The sequence below is a fragment of the Glandiceps talaboti genome, chromosome 4, assembly GCF_964340395.1.
Source record: "Glandiceps talaboti chromosome 4, keGlaTala1.1, whole genome shotgun sequence".
Lineage (NCBI taxonomy): Eukaryota > Metazoa > Hemichordata > Enteropneusta > Spengelidae > Glandiceps > Glandiceps talaboti.
Window position 1 is genome coordinate 6,217,666 of NC_135552.1, and position 23,427 is coordinate 6,241,092.

The following is a 23,427-nucleotide window of genomic DNA, read 5'->3' on the forward strand; positions in this document are numbered from 1 at the left end:
TTTTGCCTAAAATCAGGCTCACATGTGCGAACGGTGTGTTTTTGACGTACCTAGTAGGCAGTGATGTAGATAATAGCCGGTTACCGGTCACAACGCCCAGCTATAACTTATAAGTATAACAGTTGTGGGACCGGCTTAGGAAAGTACTCAAACCTGACGATCATTGAACAAATTCTAAGGTTGGAAAATTAAATATGAGTTGCCCGGGAGTTCTAATAGCAAGTAAAATACCCAAAGTGTAAACAAAAAGATAAATTAATTCATAATTATTTGGAAAACATTAGACGATTACGCAGTAAAACAAGACTGGCCACGCTATCGCTAGCGAAAGCCTTCGAACTAGTTTCATAACGACCGGACGTTGAAGGAAGCGCGAAGCGAAGTGTGAGGTCAATGTGACGTCTCATGATGATGTATGATGCATCAACATGACGTTTACGTAGAGTTGCACTAAATGTTTTCTAAACTTCAGTGGAAAGAATTTTTGTCGATCAGACACTGACTATGTTTAAATTCTTAAAACATCTGAGAAAACTGAAGAGGGGAAGCAAAATGTGACACTGACAGACAAGCCAGACGTACGGCACATGTACAGAAGGCGAGGCACACCCTCTGATGCAAACTGGACAATTATCGTGCGTGTCACGTATAAGGCATCAGATGTAATACATGTAGCTAACCAAATATTCTTGTACTGCAGTCTTTCTTGTAACAGGTATTGGAAATTGTCAGAAACCTGATGATTTTATGACTGAATAAGTTTCGATACGGAGACGAGAGAGAGGGGGAGACGGGAGAGAGAGAGAGAGAGAGAGAGAGAGAGAGAGAGAGAGAGAGAGAGAGAGAGAGAGAGAGAGAGAGAGAGAGAGAGAGAGAGAGAGAGAGAGAGAGAGAGAGAGAGAGAAAGAGAGAGAGAGAGAGAGAGAGAGAGAGAGAGAGAGAGAGAGAGAGAGAGAGAGAGAGAGAGAGAGAGCGGAGACCAAACTAGAGTCGGTACTCACCCCACCACGACATATGCATTTTTGTGATTTTGAAACGATAAAGAATGTTAATATGGATATTGGGACGATTGGAAATCGGACGATGTGAATCGTAATCGAATATCTCAGACCATCCACAATATATGTCGTGTTGACTTAGGCGATCCCAGAAACCATTCTTAGTTTACCCCTTTCACATATATTATCAACCATGCTAATGTTTTGAAACAAATCTCGATTAACAGGTAATTTAGCGCTTGAAAGATGGCGACGTCCATACCCCCCCCCCCGGCTGCACATATTTTAATATGCAATTATACATTACCCCCTCCCCATACACGTCAGAGAAGTACAGTATGGTACACTATATGACACACTGTAAGCTAACAGTGGAAATCAACTTCAGTGTCCATACATATCAGACATAGAGATTTCTTTACAAATGGATGTGGGCTCATTGGGCTGTAACCTGTACTTGGAAAAACTTAACCAGCAGAGTTTTCTTTTTGAATCCTATGTCTTGACAGAAACGGCACCCCCCTTCGATAACTAGTGGGGAGGGTGTGTCCCCCTCCCACAGTAGGCAATTGTTTGAAAAATAAGGACATGTAGGAGGCCATTTAGCGGCATAATATTTCAAACCATACACATTATTGGAAGCCATAAAGTACTTGAAAATTGTCTTCAATACCCAAATTGTACTCTCATTAAATTATTTTACAACTGTATTACCTACGCTTTAACTAATACATAGATATTTTGGCAGACACACACATTCGTTTGGCCATTGGCTGCCTAATAATTAAATGTGTGGTAGGTAAATGAAGTGAACAATTTTGCAAAGTACAAGGTAAACGATTGCTCCTGTGGTTTGAATGTTCAACAAAGTCTCCACACAGAGAGATAGAGCAAGAGAGAAGGAGACATACGGCGACGAGAGAGAGAGAGAGAGAGAGAGAGAGAGAGAGAGAGAGAGAGAGAGAGAGAGAGAGAGAGAGAGAGAGAGAGAGAGAGAGAGAGAGGCATACACTTATACAAATGTAAATTTACTTGGTAAACAACTGCTCCTGAGGTTTAATTTTGGTTCAAATCATGAGCAGAATATTCGGGGGCCCTTTCAGACCATCACAATTGTCATGCCCCCCTCCCTTTGAACCTCAATTTTGTTCATGCCCCCCCCGTAAATTCTGACTCCAGCATAATTTCAAGTTTATTCCGAGCTCGGTATTACAGGCATTCGACTAGAGTCTTTATACCTCAAAGATATACAACAGTCCATTTCTGTACAAGGCATATCAGAAACCAAACATTTGCAGTGTGGAGTGTCACAAAACCCTGTGCTTGGTCCACTCTTACACGCGTATGCTGTCTATACACATCACCACTTGGAAAGCTAATCCGACATCAAAATCTCAATATGCAACAACATGCAGACGACAACCAGATTTACCAATATATTTCCCCAATCACATACGTCAACTACAGTAACTAAGATGGAAACTGTTGCACATGATATTAAACGACCCAAAATAAGCTAGTTTAATGATGGCAAAACCGAGGTCCTCCTTATCACGTCTCAGTTCAACAGGCTTCCTCGTCTCATGAACCACATCAACATGGGATCGTCTTCTGTGCAGTTAGTGGATTCAGCATGTACCATTTGTGTAACAATTGATGACCGTTATAACCTCAAGAAGCACATCTCGTTGACATGTAGATCAGTTCTTTTTCACCCCCGAACAATAGGTCGCATCATTGACAGTGGAGGGGGCCCCTCCACTGTCTATGGTCGCATACGCCAGTATCTTACAAACGGAGTTTGTCAGAACCTTGGTCATGCACTTATATCATCGATACCTGACTACTGAATGGCCCTTCTGTATGGGCTGCCAGCTAAAAACATTGTCCCTCTTGAACATGCCCAAAATACAGCAGCTAGGATTGTGTCAGGTACAAAGAAAACAGATGACGTCACATCGGTTCTTTCAATAACACAGTTTAGTTAGAAATCACACTGGCGTCAAGTGCAGTTACATAATATACCAGTAGGTAGGGCCTACATGTACATGTACATGTAGTCTCAGGTCACTACATTGTGGTCTGAGATGTAGTTTACACCACTATGACCTAAGAACTTGAACCAGGGCTGAGGAGAAGTGGTCTGAGGTTAAAGTTTTGCAGCTCTCGTTCAGCAATCTCAAAACATTTCAGCCTACTTCCCGTAATGAACACTTGTCAAGCATTTTTGTAGCTCCCATACTCAAAGACTACATATATGTTTATATACGACTCAAAATATAACACTGAAATTTACTTTGAACACGTTCAGTTTCAGTAGACCTATTAAAACCCAAAATCTCCACTGTATAATTTAATATCGGTAATAGTTTACAGTCAAAAACTTTTAAATTTAGTTTTGACTAGGAGGTCCCCAAGTTTTGCAAGTTGACTCATGACCGCAATCATTGCTTTACTCGCTTGAGCTGCAAGCGCTAAATACCATAGACCACTGCTTGACATAATCACACCTAGATATTCATAAAAAGCGAACAACGTCGAGTTTATGACCACCAATAACCACTTTTCAATTTTCTTAAGAATTTCATCTCTTAGTAAATACAATAATTTTAGTTTTGACATACATGTAATTTACTTTCAAAAGACAATGTTAGAAACCCCTACCCCATTGATTCCTGTGGGAACATGCCTTTCGTGAAGAAAAAATGGTTACATAACATGTCTACAAGAATTGTTGGAGAATGTCTATGTAGAATGCCACACTGATCCCATATCCACACCTTGAGTTTTATTTTTATTGTTCTTCAATGATCTCCTTCAAAGTAATAGTCTGGATGCCAATATGGTTTCTAACTAAACCACGTCTAGCCAAAAGCCCCTCAAATAGCACAAAAAGTTGTTCACCCAATCAGTGAAACCTAAATGTTTTGGTGATGTAAACAGTATATAAGTAGCATCATGGGCTGACAAATATACCACATTTGAACATTACTGTCCCAATAAACACTAACTTTATGAGGGACTGTGTTATTGGTTAGAGTTTTGTGATTTATTAACAAAGACATGATGTTAATGACTGTGTGGGTGGCTGTAAATGAATTTTAAATTGCATCTCATGCATTTCAAGACTTCTAGAGTAACGACTCTGACTATACTTTGAGTGGAGGTATAAATGGTAATGATACAGTATAGGAACTAGACTATCAAAGTAATTACCTTGTCCAAAAGACTACAGTCGGATATTAATCTCACCATTAATGCCTGAATTTATGTCTATCAAGGTGGATCTGATAAGATCATGGAAATCGAGAAACTTTCATCACTTTGGACTTGAGCATTGAATACATTTGTGAAGTACTCAGACCATGATTCATGTTTTTTTTTAGAGATTAATTCCACTAGATCGTCCACTAAATCGTCCACGAAAACAAATACATTCTATCATTCCACCATGTCACTCAACAACGCGCATCGAATTCTATCACTTGAATTTCCGTTATTTAGTCGTCTGAAGATCGTAACGGCCTCCGTACCATAACTTGTGTACTTTGTGTAAATACAGCTCTACTTCTCAGTATTGAGCACTTTTCCTTCAGTTTATGACTTACCTCTTATATATATATATATATATATATATATATATATATATATATATATATATATATATATATATATATATATATATATATATATATATATATATATATATATTACCATTGCTCGGTTGACGGCAACGCGGTCAAAGATATCGGGTTCTTTGCACAATACACGTGTATATAGAAATGATGTCCCTTAAATTTCCCCTCTTTTCATTCTTGCTCTTTTCAACTACAATATAGATTTTGATAATTTCCATAGGTCTCACGAGATATACTCTTCAAGGAAAAACAAGTTCGTGTCGGAGTTTGACACGAGAATAGTCTGTGCTTGGAGTAATTATACTGTCAGTATAATTTCTCAAAGGTATGTGTTATCGTGGAAGTTTAAACATTATTTATACTTTAATGGTGTTATAGATTTTGACCCAAGCTATGCATGCCACGGTCACAAGCTATATTGCGTCAGATCGATTTGCCAAACAAGTTTGCCAGAATTAACGCATCCCATCAAACCATGGACCCTCCACAAAGGTGGAGTGTCTATGGTCAAACAAATGACAGGTCGCAGAAACTATGGTCATGGAAGTATGAACGTCGTTTATACTTGTACGCCGTGACATACAATGAGCGCAGTGCCATGATTGACCGGATTATTCAGTGTCGACAATCCCAGTTAATATAATCCCAAAGGCAAACTTGTTTTATTTACCACCTTGCCAAGCAACACAGGGTGGTGGCGAGGCGAAGTTGTAATGTACTGTCGCTTTGATATTCACGATTTTGGAAAGGAAATAGATAACATCGGGTTAGATCTTGAGAGTAAATAAGAAGAAAAGAAGAGTTAATTTGAAATCAGTGATAAACGAGTTGTCTATTTTTAAGAAACTAAATATAAGGAAAGCTATGGGTCCTGATAACATATGTGGTAGGTTACTGAATGTCTATGCATCGCAGTTAGCTAGTGTTTCCAGTAGATTGTTCAATTGGTCGTACAATGATCATACGATATCAACCATTTGGAAAACATCTACCATCTGTCCGGTCCCTAAAAACTTCCAAGGCATCGTCCTGTAGCACTGACTTCCATTGTGATGAAATGCTTCGAGCGTATTTTACTTTGTCAAAACCCACAAAAACATTCACACCTTGACCCATACCAATTTACATATTAAAGTAATAGAGGTACTGATAATGCAACTCTCACATTACTTCACGATGCGTATACACATCTTGAAAAACCAAGTTCATTTGTAAGACTATTGGTTATTGATTTTTCATCAGTCGTTAACAGAAGTCAACCAAACATGATGGCTCATAAACTTAGTTATTTAAACGTTAACCCCAAACTCATCCTCTGGATAATGGATTTTCTTGTCAACCTTTCCCAGTTTGTTCGCTACCAAAAATTAAGTTCAGCCTTCCATTCAACATTTAGGGGTGCCTCACAGAGCACGATACTCTCACACAAACTATTTACACTTTACACAAATGACTGCTCATCAGGTACCGATACAAATCCACTTATCAAATATTCTGATAACTCTGCATTAGTTGACCTGTCAAATTCTGACCGTACTTATTTCGATGAAGTTGATAGGTTTGTTACTTGGTGTAAAGAAAACTACTTGGACGAAAGGTCGACTTTAGGAAGAACCCTAAAGTAGTGCCCGACCTTTTTATTGACAATGTTAAAGTTGAACAGGTGACTAAATATATATATATATATATATATATATATATATATATATATATATATATATATATATATATATATATATATATATATATATATATATATATATATATATATATATATATATAGGAACAGTCTTGGATAATAAATCAAATGTTAAGGCCAACACAGAATTCATTAACAAGAAATGTCAATCTAGAGTTTACTGTCTACAACAATTGAGGGGCCTAAAATTTTGTAAATGCCAAGGTATTACAGACATTCTATCGGAGTTTTGAGTCGGTTTAACATTTTCTTTTTTGTGCTGGTTTGGTAGTCTAGGGACTAGCTACAAGAGTGTCTTGAACAAAATTGTAAATGTGTTTAGTAAAGTATTGAGTGAAAAGTAGACTAATTTGAATGAAATGTTTACATCTCGTGTACAAAACAAAGCTGGGAAAATGGTAAATGACAAAGGCCACATTATGTCCCAACACTTTGAACTCCTGCCATCAGGGAGACGATTTCGTGTCCCTAAATTCAGAACAGTCAGAACCAAATCAAGTTTTGTGCCCACTTCAACTAAATTTTAAACCAAACTAAATAATTCTATTTCAAAGACATCTGCTCTGCATTCCAGATTGGAAGAACCGCGTTTTTTTATTGTCTTTTTTAAGTTGATGACCATTTCTGGCAAGACTTCACTCACAATTTTCTCGATTTTACTGATTTTTCTTCTTTATTAAAAAGGTTTAGGGTCGGCACCGGATTTCTAGAATGGAAGCGTTTGGGGAGTTATGTGTGATTTATTTGTTGAGAAAGGTTCAAAGACAATAAATATCGCCATAAGGTGGCACTTGCCGTTCCAGTGAGGAACGACTAGTGCCACCACGGTAGTACTCGACAATTCGATGGACCACGGCCAAGTCCGCCATTCACAATTTTCAAATCACTTGAAATAAAGCAATCTGGCAAAACTCGCCCATGTGCATTTACAATCTTGTCGCAACTAATTCTAGTAGGTAAAACCATAGACCCTCCACCCTGTCTATGGTAAAACCTAGTCGCATTCATAACTTTCATCGAGGGTAAGGTAATTTTAGTCATCAACTTCTATAAAGTCCAAAATGAAACGATAAAACATGTACATTTTGGAAATTATCCCATGTATAATGCCAGATTATAAAGTGACAAAGAGTGGTTCATCTGAGTGGATAGCTTAACCTCTTGACGATTTATAAACAATGGGAAATAGGCAGCTATCTTGATGTTCATTTTAACCTATTTTCCCGGAGAATATTTTCAGAACTGGTATCCAAATTACCAAGATCACGTTTTTCATATTTACTGATATGCCGCTTTAGTTATGGCCGGTTTTGTGGGATGTTTTGCGTGCACAATGTAAACCACAGACAAGGCATGTAAACTTCTACTTGCAAACACGTCTATTTCAGGCTTGGCCTCTTATTACCACTCTTGGAGGAATTGTACTGACTCCTCCAAGACCACGTCTGACACAGTGGCCTGAAACCCATAGTCTATCGCGAGTATATTGTCTACCCTTCAAGAGACACACATTCTCTGCCAGTCACCCTTTTAAAAATACGCTTGTTAAACGTCTGCTCCTGGAGTTAAATTTGGTTCAACTCATGAGCAAAATATTTGTACGTGACTCCGGGCCCCTTTCAGACAATCCGAATTTTCACGCACGTCCCAATTCGTTTTTTTCCCGTGACAACAATTTTTCTCCTGAGCCTCCCCCTACCCTAATCTAGTTCCTGACGACCGTATTCCAATTTTACACTACATCTTTACATATTACGTATAGTCAATGTCATTACTCTCGTTGCCGATGTGTTGGCAATTATATACATGTATATATATAATATCCATAATCACAACATATTTCCTGCTCAAAGAAGAACTGTTTCAGCTTATTCCATTTCGATATAAACAGACAGAGAGTCCAGGGATAAAATACCCATGTACTACTCCTTATATTACTGGCTAGGTAATGTCAACCGTAAAATAATCCAAGCACCAGCGTCCCTAAAATCCGTGAAACAGTGTCGATATTACAGTATTTTGCTGACACTTATTACTTTCTGTAACTGGTCTATATTTGTGATATCATGGTAAATATGCTTGGAATTTATGGCCTAACAAACCAGACATTACGTAGATTTGAATATTGAAGAAAATCAAAAACAAAAACAAGGCCATGGCCATGGCCGGTCAGGTACTGATATTAGTACTTTAGACATCAGTGGGGGTCACACTTGGTCATTGAAACTATATTGACCGACCAAAATTCTAAACATCACGGATAAATAATTTCATATCGAAATGTATGTACGGAGATTCAGGTTTTTAGACCACGTGGCTTTGACATGACATCATCAGCTAAATTTGCAATACGAAAGTAACGTAAAACATGGATGTATCTAGTAGGGAGCAAAGTCCGCATGTCTGTATGGATGTTTGAAGATTTACTATCGGTATATGGGAGGCATAGAGGGAAATATTTGAATAGCGTTATTTAACGTTACATAATTCATAACTGACTACTAAACTACCGTCAAGAGGATTGTTTTTGCTTCCATTTATCTGTATTAATTTTTTTTAAAGGCAGTGATGGTGACTGCCAATGCCGGTAGTGAAAATATGGCCCGCACATTCTGAAGATTTTTGTATCATACAAGTTCAATGATGTTGTAGCTGAGAATGTGATTTATATTTATAACTCAGTAGAATGGGTACCGGTACTGATGCGAGGGATGTGAACCAACCTTTGTGTTGCGTGCTTTTTAATATCACCGTGTGTGTGTGTGTGTGTGTTGTTTGTTTGTTTGTTTGTTTGTTTGTAATGTATATTCGTCGTTGATATACTGCTACTAGATCAGACCGTGGGTTATACTTCCATGATCAGAACATGACCAGACACAACTCTCCACGGCACCATTTTGGTTTTACAACTTTGATTACTTTGTTTTGAATAGCTTTTGTCAAGTTCTTGACTTTCCTGATATGACAATAAAGCAAGGGCGGTGAAATATTATTATAGTAGTCCTTCAAAAAACAAGACAATTTTGAAACTTTTAGTGGAAAATGTTAGTGAAGACACAGTTTACCCGCATAAATTAACTAACAAAAGACAAAAGAAATGTACACATGGTTCATTTTCTAGGTGTCGACCTCATGAATATGCACCAAGATTTAGAACCGAGTCAGCTTTAAATGCGTTCACACCTCCAAATCTGGTCTGGACAATATTGTCTGGGCTTAGTCACCCTTTTATGCGGACTACAGAGCGGCCCTGGTGCGGACTATTTCTGCCACCTATTAATGCCTGAAAGTCAAGTGGCATATGCTGAGGTTGTGTACAACCAGCAACCCATAACATTTTAGCAATCTACAGTTCTACCTCAGTATGGCTATTAGCCATGCTAGGTAGTTACTATAATGATTAATATAATGGTTGTCTTGGTAAAAGTTGTCGACCCCCCCCCAAAAAAAAAAAGAAGAAAAAAAAAAGAAAAAAAGAAAAAAAAAGATCAACAAAACATTCTATGATATTGAAAGCGCTCCTGGCATGTAATTCCATAGAACAGTTTCCTGTAGGGAATGGCAGCGATTTCATTCAAACTCAAAGACAGAGATGTTGCTAACCAACGTGAACAGCCATAAAAAATTGTATGTGAATGAGTATGACTCTGAGATCCCGCTAACGGTTTCATTGTTGTCGGTCTAACCAGAGACACTGGAGAACTTCACTGTCTATGATCTAATCGTATTGCTCAGTGTGAAAACCGTGCAAAGCGTTACTATTTTGGCGTTGTATTTTCGCACATTTTTGGTTCACAAGGGTCCAATAATTTAAGCTTGAGTTAGGAAATAGGCCTATTAAAAAAATTGTGTTGTTCCGATTAGGCAAAATAAATAAATAGGTGGGGTAGGTAGATTTATTTTTATTCATGTGCGAGTGTCTAATTCTGGTTTTCCATTTTTTCCAAATGATCTCTGTGTTATTGGCTTCTTTCCATTAGATGTACAACCATTACAGATTGGAGGAACAGTTTTATATTGTCTTTTTAAGTTGATGTCAGTTTCTGCATCCACTATGTCTCGTGAGACTTCACAATTGTTGCGATTTTGTTAGTTTTTCAAGAACACGTTAAGGGTCGGCAGTGAAAAACTAGGTGGGTCGGGTAACAGAAACCAAACAGTTATTTTTTAGGCCTAAGGCATAACGTAGCATATAAATCTACCCAACCTGCGCGAGCAAGATCTGCATCGGTCAATGTAATATTTACATGGTCTATTACAATTTGGTAAAGTGTACCATTGTATATGCTTGTGCGAGACGTAAAAAACATCATGCCGTCTAATTGTACGAAACGATTTAGTCACTATGGTTTTGAAGTCAGTGAGATAATGTTTGTGAAGTACCCGGTATCGTGATGTTATCGCTTGTATAGAAAAACCATCACTGAGGCAAAATCTCACTTTTATCATCATTCATTTTTTAAAGTCTTCAATCATGCCAATTAAAAATATGGATACTGCAGTCATTTATGTGACTTTTTTTCCAAAAATGTTTATCGTGCATCTCGATTATATTTTTTTTCGTCTTCGTAACATCTTTTTTTTTATTGTGCCAAAAGTAGTAGCTACCACATATAGAACAGTGGAAAAATACCGAATGAGACTCAGAAATGTAAAATCATTTACTTCAATGTCCAAATCAAATGCGGACATCAGAAAATGATGCATGCACGTTGTGATGGACTCGTGATTAGCTCTAGTCCAGATGCCAATTGGTATCTAACTAAACCATAGACAATAGAGAGGGTCCTCTCTATTTTCTATGACTAAACCAAGTTTAGTGAGTGGAGGTGTAAATGGTAACGATACTGTTTAGGAACACGGTGATAGGAACTAGACGAGATTAGCACTGACAACACACGCTCCGCGAACTCCAGCAAAGAGGCCTGGTGGGGTATATAGAGACTTGTCAGAGTTGTCGGAGCTACTGTTCATGTACATATAAGTTCCACGTATTCTCAATTTATTTCGTGCTGGATAGAAAACAGTCAGTATAGTCCTTGTGTTCTCCAGTGTATAGCCGATGGATTGGATAGTGAGAGTCATGATATGTGTGATACATTGTAGTTTATACACCAGAACTGAATTTTAGACTGATCCCGTCGGCATCTTCAGAGAAAGCATCAAGCGGGTACCACAATAAACTGAAAACGTAACGACTATAAGCATAACTATAAGTTTTAATTTACATGGAACTACGGTCATATTTGATAAGCTTATCCCCCACTTCCACATATGGTCTCATACCCCTTGGTCAGCGAAAAGCCAATCATGTTCATGTCCGGACATACGAGTTATAAATGGGGCGGTCATATGGGTTAAGTTAGGGTGGAATATAATATATGGAAAAAGTCTGATTGATACTGGCTGTGATGGGTAGTAGAGCATTTTTTAATTGTCAAAAACAGGGTTGGGGGCCGAATGATATGATTCAAAACGTCATGACTTTCTGGTATATCTTTGTTGTCATGGTGTGTTTCCAGTTGAGGATGGCTGTCTTTGACTGGCTACAACAGTAAGTGACTGATTTTGAAAGCAAAGAAAGTGGAAGAACATTGGTGTTAGTTAAAAAACTATTGTTATTAAAGATATACAAGTAAACGCAGCAAAACAATTGAGAGTCGGTACGGAAAGGAACAGATGACCACAGGAAGGTGTTCAGCTGTTCTTCATTGTTCTTTGCAATTTGACGACCGGGCGATCACATACTAGTAGTTGTCAGTGTTTTCGCTAAAGCAAAATACACGGAGATGGTTCAAAATCACTTGACTATCATTTCACTCTTATTTAAATCTACAAATATCTCATTAATATTTTCTCCCAGCTTACTTCAAACTATATGACATTTTCCATGAAAAAAAGGTGCGTATCTGGAGCAAAGAAGTGTTTCAGATATCAGAGTGTTCACGTTTGCGTGACCAAGACATAGACATAGACTGGCAAGCGACGCCATGAATTGTGATCGAATCCCAGGGTCGGATCGGTTGTAGATCAGTGTTCATGATAATTCATTTGCGTGTTCAATTACTAAGTCATCGATGTAGGGTTATAAATTCAGTGACTACACCATCAACAAAGTTACTTCTTACTATAAATCATGTTGAAAAAGACCCTAGGAAAATGTCTAAGCAACAATGACGGGTGTTACTTTTTTGCAGTGTTTATCCAAATAGTAATCGTCGAATAACGTGACCCTGGCTGAAAACTGCGACAGTGAGTGTACCATAAATTCCCAAAACAGACTGACCAGAACAGACATATTGACACACAAAAAGTGTGCAAGTTTACATCTTGTGACAGGTTTGGTTGGGGTCACCTCCATCGGCTAATGGTCGAAATCGTCATTGTAAAATATTTTTAATTACCCTCAACTACAAATCAGCGTATCGTTGACGATCATTTCAATCGTAAGTGTTTAGAACTGATTCAGAAGTAAAACGTAGAATTATTAATGACAATGGTATGCAAAGTTTTGTTGTTTAACAATCATCAGCGATTTGGCATGTTTGCACAAACCACAGATACTTGTTAGTGCATACACTTTTGATACTTCTATTCTATAAGGTAAAGGCTAAATTTAAAAAGACATGATCCCAGTATTAACTTTTTTGTTGCGGCTATATTTCCTAAGTGAGGTGTGCCAAAGAAAGTTTTCCCATGATACTTTGCGCCAGTGCGACTTTTTGACATTGTACGTTCGATGTTCCCAATGAGTAAATGGAATTTTATCGAGAAGTCTATTCATATTTGTTTATGACAGCAAGATATTTTCAATTTTCTGTTTTTGGTCATTTTTGGGGTCAAAAACTGTCATTTGTTTTGTAAATAAAAGAATTCAAAGTAAAAATGAATGACAGCCGCAAAACTAATCGATTGAATGGGCTGACATGTGGTGTGCAGGTATGTTAGAGTATCTGGATGAAGAATTCTTCAAGAAAATTTGAAGATGACATTGATATGCAAATACGTCTAAAACGTGCTGTGTAGTATCATATTATAGCCATGTTATTTTACAATACTCGTGAGAAAGTAGAATTTATTGGTGAAGTAAAGTTGCTCATACACCTAAGAAAATTTGACTACACTTGAATACATAATGAGCAAATGAAATGATCACAGCAATCACATATCTTTGTAATGTTATGACTATACAAGATCTAATACAGGGACGAATGGGGTACTTATCAAATAATGCCCTCCGGAACTCAGAAATAAATGTAGATGCGCTGTACCATGCAGTTACGATCAGCGGTTTTGAACTATGGAGGTAGGAAGGAAGGAGGTAGGAAGGATTATAGTCCTACCACCATTTCTGAACAAAATCGTTGTCCTTGAATTGGAATGGTATGCTTTTAATACAAAAGTTGCACAAACATATGTTCTTGCTTTCAAAAGTTTTAGAATTAACACCATGATTTCACCGTCGCCCATACTGAGGTTTTCCTGCATCTATTGCTATGGATTTTGTTGGTGGGACTTTGCTGTACTGTATGAACACTTGTTCAGACTCAGGCCACTAAAACACAATTGCAAAAAAAACCCGTAAAGACACGAAGTATCGTTTTGCACAACGTTCGGCTTGAAGCAGGTTTGAAGGGTAACCATGCACGACAGAGAAGATGGGTTTAGAGCCCCATTTACACCTAAAACAAAAAGCGATTCTAGTCTGTTCCTATTATAGTTGTCTGAGGTTCAGATCAAAGTGCCGCATTCATCCACAACATAAAAAATCATAGACCCTACACGACTGGCGTTTGTAAAAGTCAGTTTTAAACCATAATTACTACACCTCTTTATCTTCTCGGCAAGAACATGCAGTGCTGCAATCCAACGTGAGGACCTCTCACCAACTTTCAGATCACTTCACATTGGGAACGTTGGTGAGAGTTCTACTAATATAATTCAGACTGAGGCAAAAAATATAGCCTTTCTGAGTTGAAATCCGAGGTTTAAATCCTGATATCTGAAAATTCCCAATCAACCCAGATTACATTGAATAAAAAATAAGTCTAACAAACAATTTATGATTTTTCAGTCCCGAAACTTGCTATTATCCATACACTGTATACAAAGCTAAATACACGGTGATTGGTGTATCGCACTCCTTGACTTAGTGGGTCTGAAAAAAAATAGGTAGACTCACTTGTCATAAATCGATTTATAAATCCACAAAGGCACTGTGACAACTAAAGCAGTCCCTTTACAGACCATTTTTCTTTAGAAATAAATAGGCTAAAACAATACTGAATGACAGGCAGTCCAAGGTATGCGAAACCATAAGCGAGCGCGTACTCACGATGCTAGATTAACACACTATTTTACCTGCGCATTGAAGACGCACAGTAAAAAGACCAGTTTTCAACATTAATGCAGGAAATACAAAGCTAACAATTCAAAATTGTATAAAATGTAAGAAAACAAAAAACAGGCGACAGTCAGAGCATGCATGAACTTCGATTTACAATACCATTATTAAGTTCTTGCATTTTGGGGCTAATGAAGTCATAGAGACTAGAGTGGGCGAGTTTCATCACAGTTAGTATAATCAATGGCACCGTGATAATTCTGACTTTCACTTGAAACTGGACCAGAACAGTCTAGGTCGGACGAGTCGTCATCATCAATTCAAAGGCGACGTAACCAAATATACACCGTGAATTCATCTTAGATCGCACCGAGTTGAACAATCATGTCTGTCATTGTAGAATGTAGACCTTTACGCTGTTTGACCGACTATTGAAGTATAACCCACATAGGTGATATTTCATTGACCTACATGGAAATGCTTGTAAATACTTTTTGCAAGTAGTAGTAGCTCAGACCACTCTAGTATTTTAGTGGTCTGAGGTAGTAGTAAGAGTTTTTGCTAACGTTTACATGCTAGCGTAGTTGTACATGTACGTATACATGTCAGTTCGTATGTACATGTACATTAAATGTAGCTCTCATCATATCATACACTGTACATGTGTGTAACCCTTTTCTTTTGCACCCTCCCCCTCCGCCTTCATGTGGTCAAACACAGACAACTAACTAACTAAATAGTGTTACTGTTAGTTTTCTGTGGGTCAAACAATTAGTGTACACGCCTTGAATCACATGCAGGCGAGATAGATTTGAATATTCATTTGTTTACTGCCCGGTTATGGGGGTGAACTCATGAATATATTCTGAACTAAATGCAAATGTATTCAAATCACTTCCGACTCGCAATCTGAACTATTTTTCAGATCGAGTATAATCCGATTAGACAGGCGCTAATGGGAAAGTACAGAAACGTCCACCTCATCAGCATAAAAGTACAGAATTGAACTCAATCTGAACTATAGTACGGAAAGTGTCGTAAACTGTACTATTTTTTCTACTAGTGATAGCCATGTACATGTACAATGAAGTGAACAAAAAGTGCATAAAATGTTCTTAACCAAGATTTAGAGTTAGTGCTTAGGCATATTTTGATTACTGATAGTCGTTAATAGAACAGTACAGCAAGAACAACATGAATGCTAAGTGGTAACTTCATGTCTGCTGTCTTTATGCTACAACATTCAAACTGTTCTGGTCCTCACTTCCTGCCCCAAACAGCTTGTGAATAGCACTCCTAGTGGCCAAACCATGAAATCTTTTGTTTTTCCTATGACCCGAATATGGCATATTGTCCACTTAAACCTGTGCAACCGTTTACATTTGAACAACCCATAATTACACTAAAATCACACTAAATAATTAAATAATTACACTAAATTTCACAGTGTGTCACAATCATTAACAGCACTTACATCAAGAAAAAAAATATATCAAAAATATCATAAAATTGGCATTTGAAATGTTTTGGGTTTTATTTAAAAAGATGGCAAGAATACCTAATGTTTCAGAATGGTTGGTACTGTTGTACTGAAAAATAATTTACAACATTATTTTTTTTTGTTAAAAAGTGTAAAAAAAAAAAAGAATATCTACCGTCTCTGAATAGTTTCTATATGTTCTTGGTTGACCTCAAAAGACACAGTGTCTAAATCTTCATTTTCTTCCTCCTCTTCATCAATCTTCTCGTAGAAATCAAAGATGTCCTTTGGTACAGTAGTTTGGTCACCGCTACCGTTTTGTTGTTGGTTGTCATCAGTAGTAGAGTCATTGGAGTTACTGTTAGATGTACCCGGCTTATTGAACTGATAAAAAAAAAATTAGATAATTTATTATGGTTTGAATTACAACCTGTGAGGAAACACCGACGCATTCACTTGAATGAATTACATTGTAAGCTAAGAAAAGACTTCCCACAATGAAAAGATTTGGTAAACACAACAATACATCTGATAGAAAAACAACTGTTGGTGCCCCTCTGATTTATGTTCAGGTGACATAGTTTGTTTACATCTGTGGATATTATAATGAACACATATTGCCTGGCCATGAGGGCTGTAGCACCCGTTTATTACACCTGTGGGACTGTGAGTTACCAGAATCTTCGGCTTCGGGAAATAGCATGTGATTCTGGTAACTCACAGTCACGAGGGCGTAATGAACGGGTGCTATAGCCCGAATATATAATATATATGTGTTTTATAATAAACCTCATGCTGTGAACTCGCAGTGGCAGACGACATCATCAGAAGCTGCCATTTTGACCTGCTGTGAACTCGCGGTGGTCATGTTGCTGGAACTATTCCCCTAGGGAAATAGTCATTCTATTTTCCTATCACGTAACTGATTCTAGCGAACCATGGCACAGCATTATCACTAGGTATATTATAATGTAACACTAACAGTCAGACTTGATTGCTATAACATGTAGCATTCTATCAACACATAGTGTCATGTGGTCCTGGTATATTATTATTATTATTATTATGTTATTCATTATCATTTCTTTCTTATACATATTAGTGATCAAACGTATCAGTGTTTCTTTACTGGTTGTAGTATTACCATGTCTACATGTAGTTATATTGAGTATTGTATTGTATATTGCTAAAAACAAAAATTGGTAAAAAAGGAACTTCTCTCCTTACCTGTAGATTAGATTTACTAGATACTTTAGACATGATTAAATCATCTTGACTTTGATCAGGATCATCTGGATTATGTCTTAATCTGCACTGTTGAATTACTGGGTCCTTAAGCAGTTTCTGAATCACTTCCTGTTGGCAAATTAACATAAATATAAATGTACTATTAGTAACCACAGGTTTGTCTATAGTATGATATATGTACAATGGACACCATGACATACTTCATAAGTTATTACCATTGTTTTTATTGTATTTTTGTGGACTTGGTAAATCATACACCCTACATGTCTTTGGTAAAATTGACATGTTGGCATTAATTCATTTGTACACATGGCATTGTTTCATTTGTCTATATGTAAATAATGAATGTGAGAAATGTAATGTATGTAGACCATTGTTTTGTGTGGGATTATTTTTCTCATGTCCATTTCAAAACTTAGTTACATGAACATCTATAATGGATGAAATACCAATATCAACAAAGTCTGACATATTGGAACCAATTACCATCTGTATAATGTGTAGAGTTATTTTGCTAACGGTGTGTGGCTAACTATGTTGATTTTCAAACTGTGTAATTATCAACTTGCTACAGTGAGCAAGACAAGCTAAATAAGATGAATGCTATTGGAGTCAGTCATTTAACACCATAACACCATAAACAAGCTGGCAATAAATATTTGAAACATGATGATTTCACTAGTGCACTGATACACATAAGGAGTGTGTAATCCAATCTGTCCAACATTTATTACATCAGACTGCCAAGGATGCGAGAAAATAAATGACAACTATTTGTTGCACTTCCAATTCTTTTTTTGACTGTGAATAGAAGTTTTCATTTGTTAAGTATTGTAGTTTATATGTAACTTACAGGATGTCGACTCTCCACAAAATATCTGTTGTGTTTTAGTACCAACTTCAATTTGCCATAGCTTAGTGTACACAGCTGTAATCAAATCAGATGACATCATTATATTTCTCCAAGAAAGCATACACTAAAAATCAATTCTTGGATCCTATGGCTTTAAATTACTAACAATAAAAGTCAGGAGGATGCAATATGGTACATGTAGAATAATGCTTTTGTGCATGACTAACCATGGCATATCTATAGTTCTGCCTGCCTGTCTTCCATACCAAAAACAGAGCACTACATGCAGAATTGAAAGTCATAGGTTACATGCTCTTAAAGTGACAGAAGTTTATATTAAACCTGCACTTACTACAACTAGGATGTTTTTTTTCATTCAATATAATATATTTGCCAAAAATGTGTCAACTACTTAATACAAATCCAAATAAATACCCAATCTTCATCCATATGACCACTTTTAAGATGTAAACCTTCACAGATTTTTTGTAACATTGAATCTCTTTTTGTACAGGTTCAAGATCATGAGTTCTTGTATTTGAATCAAAATCTGAATGTAAATCTGAATCTTACCTGAATGAATTCTATAATACCCTCTGGTATTGATGTTTTACTAAGTCTTCTAAGATACTCAACAATGTCAGCTGTCTGTAAGCCCACTGATACTGCTGCATACAGTGAATATGCTGTCAATCTGGAAGACATCAAGACATTCATTGTAATTGTACATTGTTTTGTGTTGTAGTGATTTTTTTCTTAAATGCCTTGAAACGCTTCTGATTGGTACATAAATCATGTCGATAATCAAACTCAGGATGGATTCTCAGAATCAGTCACTTAATTCTACCATGACATATAAAATAAAGTAATCATCATACCAATACAGTAACTATGATATTAATATTATAGTACGGCTAGTTGCATTAGCGCCCTCATACAGGCAAGGTCGTACTGCTTTTGTTTGAACAAAAGGCATTTAGATGACTCCATAGAATAAATCATTGTGGAAGTGTTGGGATTAATTTGTGTGTACCCATCCATGGTAATCAGAGATTTAGTGATTAAGTAAACTGTTTCTGCTACAGTTTCCCATTGACTCCATTGGTCTAAGAGACTCCCACTTTATAAAACTGGTATTCTCGATTAAATGTTTAGTTGTATGTTCCCTGGACAACTGCTACAACCTGTAATACTCAAGTGACACATTTGCATGATTTGTCACACGCATTTATAGCATCCATATCAAGTGTAAAAGTGTACCATTTCAATTGCCTTAATCATCAGCCCAGTGTGTGGCGTGTCTGAGTGCAGTCAATGTGTAAACAATGTTAGCAGTGCAAAGCAAGTAAATTGTCATTGACTAGAATGTAAACAATGTTCACAGTGCAAAGCAAGTAAATATTTAATGACTAGAGTGTCAACACAGACACCATAAAATATTGTCTAGATCTGAGTAAGAGCACAGATAAGTAAGTGTTACTTATCTGTGGTAAGAGCTAAACATCATCACAGTTGTATGGCTATAATTCACTGTAACACAGATAAGTGGTGTTACTTATCTGTGACTGGAATCAGTCTACTGATTGTTAGCAGAAAACATTGTTTACAAATTAACTACTTACAGAGGTCACATACTACCAATTGAAAGAGTATACTTTTACACCTGATATGAATGCTATAAATGAGTGTGACGAATACAGAAAGTGCTTTACCTCAGTGTTTTAGCTAAAATGATGTAGGCTTGGTGTTTCACTCATGGAACATTACAGCTAAAATGATGTTGGTTTGGTGTTTCACTCATGGGACATTACATTTTTGACACAAGATACATGTAGACAAACTTTAACACTATGCTAACGGTAAGAGTCACAATAAACACAGCTGGATCCTTTGCCCAATCACACTGAACACTGATAAGCATTGCTATTTAATACCCATGAAAGTCGATAGATACCAACCTGTATTCATGGATGTGTTTAGGTCTACACACTGGCTCAGCTATGGCTATCAAGAAGTCACGGGCATGTTTATATACAGGTGAGAAGGATTCCAAGAATATATGACCATTAGGTGCCTGGAGGAAAAAAGTACAAAAACTCAATATTTTCTATATTGTGGATTAACATACTGTGTTACTATTTCCTGTATGTCTTGTTGTACTTACTATAGTTACTGTAGTAATCCTTGTCAGAACATTGGTTGAACTTTGGCTGAATTGTGATCAACTTTATTTCCATACTTGGTTTATTATCTGTTCATGAAAAAATTCTGTTTTTGTGTGCATTTTATTCAGTTTGGTTAAGTTATGGAATGTATTGAGCATTGTTGCGGTCTTTCTTTTCTTCTCGAAATAAAGTTCAATAATAATAATGATAATTATTATCATTTCCAATTTGTATATTTTAAAATTTCAAGCAGTATACTCTCTCTCTCTCTCTCTCTCTCTCTCTCTCTCTCTCTCTCTCTCTCTCTCTCTCTCTCTCTCTCTCTCTCTCTCTCTCTCTCTCTCTCTCTCTCTCTCTCTCTCTCTCTCTCTCTCTCTCTCTCTCTCTCTCTCTCTCTCTCTCTCTCTCTCTCTCTCTCTCTCTCTCTCTCTCTCTCTCTCTCTCTCTCTCTCTCTCTCTCTGTGTGTGTGTGTGTGTGTGTGGTGGGTGATTACATGTAACTACATGTAGGAGATGTTTATCCATGTTCCAAAGGTAATTTACTGGGTCTCCCACTAATATTATACAATGTACTACTAAATGCAGGTACATGTATATGCAAAACCATGCAACCTGTCCTATGTACATACAGCCCTCTCTCTGTAACTGAGCAACCTTAATTAACACTGAATACAGTACAGGTCTTGTATCTGTTTTACACATAAACACATACCAGCCATAGTGGTCTGGACTGGTGATCTGGTTTCAATATCATCTGTTTTCTGTAGTCTTTGGCACCAAATTCATCTTCAACAACCTGGTCTGACACTTCTCTGCATGCAGACTGTGGTAGATCTGACTCAGGACCTATATAAGTATAAGGTACATATGCATGTACAGTGTTTTCAAAATTTGTTAAGCAGGTAAAATCTATCCGAATTTCCCTGTCATTCACTTTACCATGGTTTCCTGCCAAAATTATGGTAAAATAATAATGATTAATTGGAAACTATACCAATTTTACATGTACCATATTCCCCATTTCTGATTAAAACCGCTATAGTGTACTATATGTACACAGAGCGATTTCTTTTTGGCTGTTACGTTTACTGTAATTTGTTCTTTTGTGATACACCTGACGCAATACCACAGGTTTTCTGGAACCCAATCTCATACTTACGAGCAGCCAACCAGAATCCGTCTTACAATATAACACTCAACATTTGAAAATTAAAGGAAGAGAACCACCAAACAATAACAATAACATTGTTGTCTGCACTCTGTGCTCGAGCTCTTTTCGAACAGAGTGCTCTGAAGTACTGTATCTGTATGTTTCGGTGCATTACGCGTTCTCCATTCACTGAGTGAATTCACTCAGCGCTCTTGTGTGGCTCATCAGATGTAAAACTTTCACAAAAGAACAAACTACAGTAAACAAAACAGCCAAAAAGAAATCAACACCTTATACACTACAAAACGTACATCGGATTTTACTTAGATTGCAGGGTTCTCCAACCTTAACAAAAAAAACAACAAGTAATGTAATTTACACACTCACAGGTTGTATCATGCCAAATTTGTTGCATTCTGTCAAAATCTGTATGACAACAATAATTAAGACTGGAAAAATGTTGTATGCTAATACTAGTAGACTATTTCAATGTAATATCACAACAATTACAATCTTTTGAGGCAATCATGCAAGTTATGATGGTCAGATGATTGGTAGGCTTGGATTTTGTAAGTTCCTGGTCAGCTAGCTACCATATTGTCGTTCGGTAAGATTTGAACCTCATGATTACATGTTACAACTCTGGGAATCCAGCTTTCAATTTTCTAAGATAGGCACAAACTTAATCAATTGATCTTCAATAAGGTAGATTACACAAGTGGGCAATAGCAGTTCCTCTGTTGTGCAATCCTGACCACCCTGTGATCAAGATAGTGTAAACATTGGATGTCCCAAAACAACACTGCAAGTTCATGGAACTGTAAATAAACTAGTTTTCAGAGATGCTTCCCTACTGAGACTATGGCCATTCATTTGCTAATCACCTACTTTTGTATCAACATGTCGACAATACATGTAGTTTTATTTTGTGTCTATCTCAGTAAACCAAATTCTTCATTATCAGAGTAATACAAGTCTCTCATACATTTGTAGACCATGTTTCTCAGATTTTGTTTAATTCTTACCCTCTGCTCCAAGTGAGTCCTCATCATCCCATTCTACAACTGTTGTTTTACCCTTTTTAGATTTGCGAGATTCTATAAAACAAAACAAAAAAACAACAACATATATTCAATTTCTGAGCATCCCAAAATTGAAATCACTCTGTGGATGATTTATGTGTTTGTGCGCAGTCAAGAAGGACTGTGGTGTGTTGGAGTTTGTGGAGGAGGGGATTCTGTGACACATACAATGCAACAGTATGCAAAAGAACAACTCCACTATATCTGTCAAATGACATTATAACTGGTAGTGGTGGTACGTGATCGACAGATGCTGGATGGATGCATCACCAGATCCAGTTTTATATTTGCTATGGGTCCCATATTCCAATAAGCCTGGGTATAAATGATATGTATGCCATTTTCTTGCAGGTTGTGTTACAGTGTATGAGATTTCGTCTCAGGATAAATGGACTGTAGCAAATTCATGGAAGCACTTTATGCACAAAGATTGTCGACAATACAATGTCATGATGATGCCTTGAATACTTGATGGTGTCATGTTCTAGTAAAATAGAGCCGTAATTTCTAACGTATCGTGTATAGTATTACCTTTTTCACTGCCCCTGTCCCTTTTGCCCATTACGATATTACGCTATTTACAATAAAGGAAACAATTCGTGGACCACCGTTTGAGTGATGTTCTTGCTTACGATGTAAACACAACCATAGTTGACGTAGATTGCTCAAGTCCGAAGAGGATGCAGTGTTAGCAATCTACTTCCTGTGACGTCATCAGCAAAACGTACAGTAAATCGCTGCGTATAAATCCCTTCCTTTGGTCCAAAATA

General features: G+C 37.1%; 1 protein-coding gene across 1 annotated transcript in view; it reads right to left on the reverse strand.

The window, feature by feature from the left end:
- The window catches only part of LOC144433602 (general transcription and DNA repair factor IIH helicase/translocase subunit XPB-like), a 35,749-nt gene extending 12,412 nt beyond the window's left edge, over positions 1-23,337 (reverse strand). The window contains exons 1-8 of the mRNA XM_078121934.1: positions 23,189-23,337; positions 22,601-22,672; positions 21,138-21,271; positions 20,219-20,334; positions 18,834-18,954; positions 18,261-18,335; positions 17,387-17,515; positions 16,335-16,543 (exon numbers count right to left, since the gene is read on the reverse strand). Of these exons, the coding sequence (XP_077978060.1) occupies positions 16,335-16,543; positions 17,387-17,515; positions 18,261-18,335; positions 18,834-18,954; positions 20,219-20,334; positions 21,138-21,271; positions 22,601-22,672; positions 23,189-23,219 (887 nt within the window). The 5' untranslated portion in view covers positions 23,220-23,337. The remainder of the gene's footprint in view (positions 1-16,334; positions 16,544-17,386; positions 17,516-18,260; positions 18,336-18,833; positions 18,955-20,218; positions 20,335-21,137; positions 21,272-22,600; positions 22,673-23,188) is intronic.
- Positions 23,338-23,427: the final 90 nt, after the last annotated feature.